The 2,597-nt window shown below is 42.5% G+C and overlaps 1 protein-coding gene across 1 annotated transcript in view; it reads right to left on the bottom strand.

Moving 5' to 3' along the window:
• Positions 1-2,597, bottom strand: part of LOC109839615 (U-box domain-containing protein 4-like) — a 9,921-nt gene that overhangs the window by 3,066 nt on the left and 4,258 nt on the right. Inside the window, 3 exon segments of the mRNA XM_020408110.1 lie at positions 83-1,788; positions 1,791-2,085; positions 2,200-2,301. Of these exon segments, the coding sequence (XP_020263699.1) occupies positions 83-1,788; positions 1,791-2,085; positions 2,200-2,301 (2,103 nt within the window).

The following is a 2,597-nucleotide window of genomic DNA, read 5'->3' as shown; positions in this document are numbered from 1 at the left end:
CACCCCCCCACCCCCACCCCCAAAAAAAAAGACATGATTGTCTTTAGCATGCAATTATGAGAATATGAGGAGTCAAATGTACCTTCTCTTTAGCTCGAGCTGTGCCTGACTGTGACAACGCAACCAATGGCGGCACGGCACCTTCTTGAAGAACATGACTACAAAATCTACTACTATTTGTACACAGTTGAAGCAATGCTGCAGCAGCATTTTCTTTCCCTCTTGCAGATCCCAATTCCACTACTTCCACAAGCACTGGGATCCCACCTTGTTGACCAATTGCAGCCCTTCCTTCTGGGATAGTGGCAAGGTTTGCCAAAACAGCCACAGCTTTGTCAACCATACCAGCAGCCGGGTCCATCAGCTCTACCAAGTGTCTTACTGCCCCAGCCTGAACGATCCGTGCCTTGTTCTCATGAAATATGGATAAATTAAACAATGCTGTTGCTGCATCTTTCTTACCTCGAGGAGTCCCATTTCCCAACAGTTCCACCAGAGGTTGGATGGCACGAGATCGTCCAATTCTGACCTTGTTTTCTTCGATAACAGAAAGGCTGAAGAGGGTAGCAGCTGCATTTTCTTTTGCCTCGGGGTTCCCTGTTTCAAGCACATGAATAAGGGGATCAATTGCATCAGCATTCGCAATGGCGGACTTGTTGTTGTCGTTGATTGATAGATTCAGAAGGGCTGTTACAGCATTCTCCTGGGTCTTTAGATCTGTTGAATGAAGCAATTCAACCAAAAGACTTATAGCTCCACAATTTGCAATCACAATTCTATTCTCCATGTTATGTTTAGCAAGAAGACGAAGCTCTCCCGTGGCAGCTCTCTGTATGTCTACTGAATCGCCTTTTAAATCTTCAATCAATTTGCGGACTTCTTTCTCGACACCTGAAAGGTCAGGTCTTGACTCCATGGATGGCGCAGAAATGATCTTTGGGATAAACATTTCAGATGGACGACGCCAAATGCTTTGGCTTCTGGATCTGGGCTCAGCCAACCTTAGTGGGAATTCTGGTTCTCTTGGAGGAGCAGAGAATGCTGGAGCTTCTTGTGAAACTTCTCCTGAAGCATCGCTGCTGTAATGACTCAGATCACTAGGAACACGAGAAACCATGTTCGCATTTCCTCCTTGGACATAACCATTATTTGACACAGCACTGGAGGCAGAGGCACTTCTACTATGGCCTTGAAACTGCTCGTCAACTTTTGGCGCTTGAGAATTGTCCAGCGTTAATTGGTCATAAGTTTGGCTACCAGAGCCAACATGTCGCTCTTCCAAGGAAGATTCCTTCATTCCATCAGAATTAACAAGAGATTTTTTCACTATGTTTTCCTCGCCCCCATTTGCAATGTGCAAAGGTGATCCCGAAGAGACAGGATAACGAGGGGATGTTGGTCTGTCATGCAGATAACCATCTTGATGGACACCATTTGAAGAAGTTGAATCCTTAATTGACATGTCCGGTGATCTTGGACGGTTAACCATTGAAGACTGACTTGAATGGTTGGTGCTACCATTTGTAGTTGAGTCTGACAAGCCGTAAAAAACTGATGGCATGTTCAAATTCATGGACTTTATGGGGTCAGGCAGTTTAATATCATTTGATTCGCACCAATTTGCTATCAGTGCCTTGACAGTATAGTTTGGAATTAAATTAGTGTGGCTAAGTGTTTGGCGTGTCTTGGGACAGACATTGAATCCTTGATCAAGCCATTGCTTAATGAAAGCTCTCTCATATGTTTGGCCAGACGCCACAATCACCGGGTCAGACATCAATTCGAGNTGCTGTGCAGCTGCTTCATTTTAACATGACAATCATGCATATAATTGATGAGAGCAACCATTTGATTAATGCCCTCAATTTCCGCATGGTTTTCACTACGACCAACTTTTGCTTTAAGCTTGTCGAGGGCGACAGCCTCCATTAGCAATTCTCGATTGGACAATAAGCTCAGAGATTTTGAAATCTTTTCCAGATGCTCAGATCTGGGAACAAGTTTGTCCACCCGCGCTCTTATGGCCTCCTTCATGGCATATGATGTTTGATCATAATGAGTTTGCTGAATTTTCTGCATGCAGTTCTGGAAAGATTGCACAAAACTATAAGAACAAGGAAAACAAAAAGAAATCCAACCAACTGATGATAAAGGAAATATAAATGAAACTATAAGCAATATTCATGTTGTTCCCATCACCTTGGCACATGTTGAAGAAGAGTTATCTGCAAGAGCAATCAACCGACAAGTTTCAGCGGCAACTGTCTGCAACTTCGTTATTGCTAAATCAATTTGTATAACCTGGGAAATGTTTTTTAAATTTCACTCAGTAACACATGATATGCAGGTTTTTTGTGTATTCGACAACTAGAAAATTCAGTACGGATCCATGGATGCAAACAAGTAACATTAGCATAACATGTGCATTATATATATAAGGGACTAAAGTTAACAGGACAAAAACAAAGAACTATAGTGATAAGCTTCTCCGAAGAAGTAACATTAGCATCACAAATGCATTATATATACAAAAGTAACTCATACAGCAAACAGAAAAAGAAAAACATAATTACAGTGTGTGCGTGCAGGGTGCACGC

This window comes from Asparagus officinalis, chromosome 4 (assembly GCF_001876935.1).
Source record: "Asparagus officinalis chromosome 4, Aspof.V1, whole genome shotgun sequence".
Taxonomy (NCBI): Eukaryota; Viridiplantae; Streptophyta; class Magnoliopsida; order Asparagales; family Asparagaceae; genus Asparagus; species Asparagus officinalis.
The sequence above is the reverse complement of the archived record's forward strand: the minus strand, read 5'-3'. Positions and strand labels throughout refer to the sequence as shown.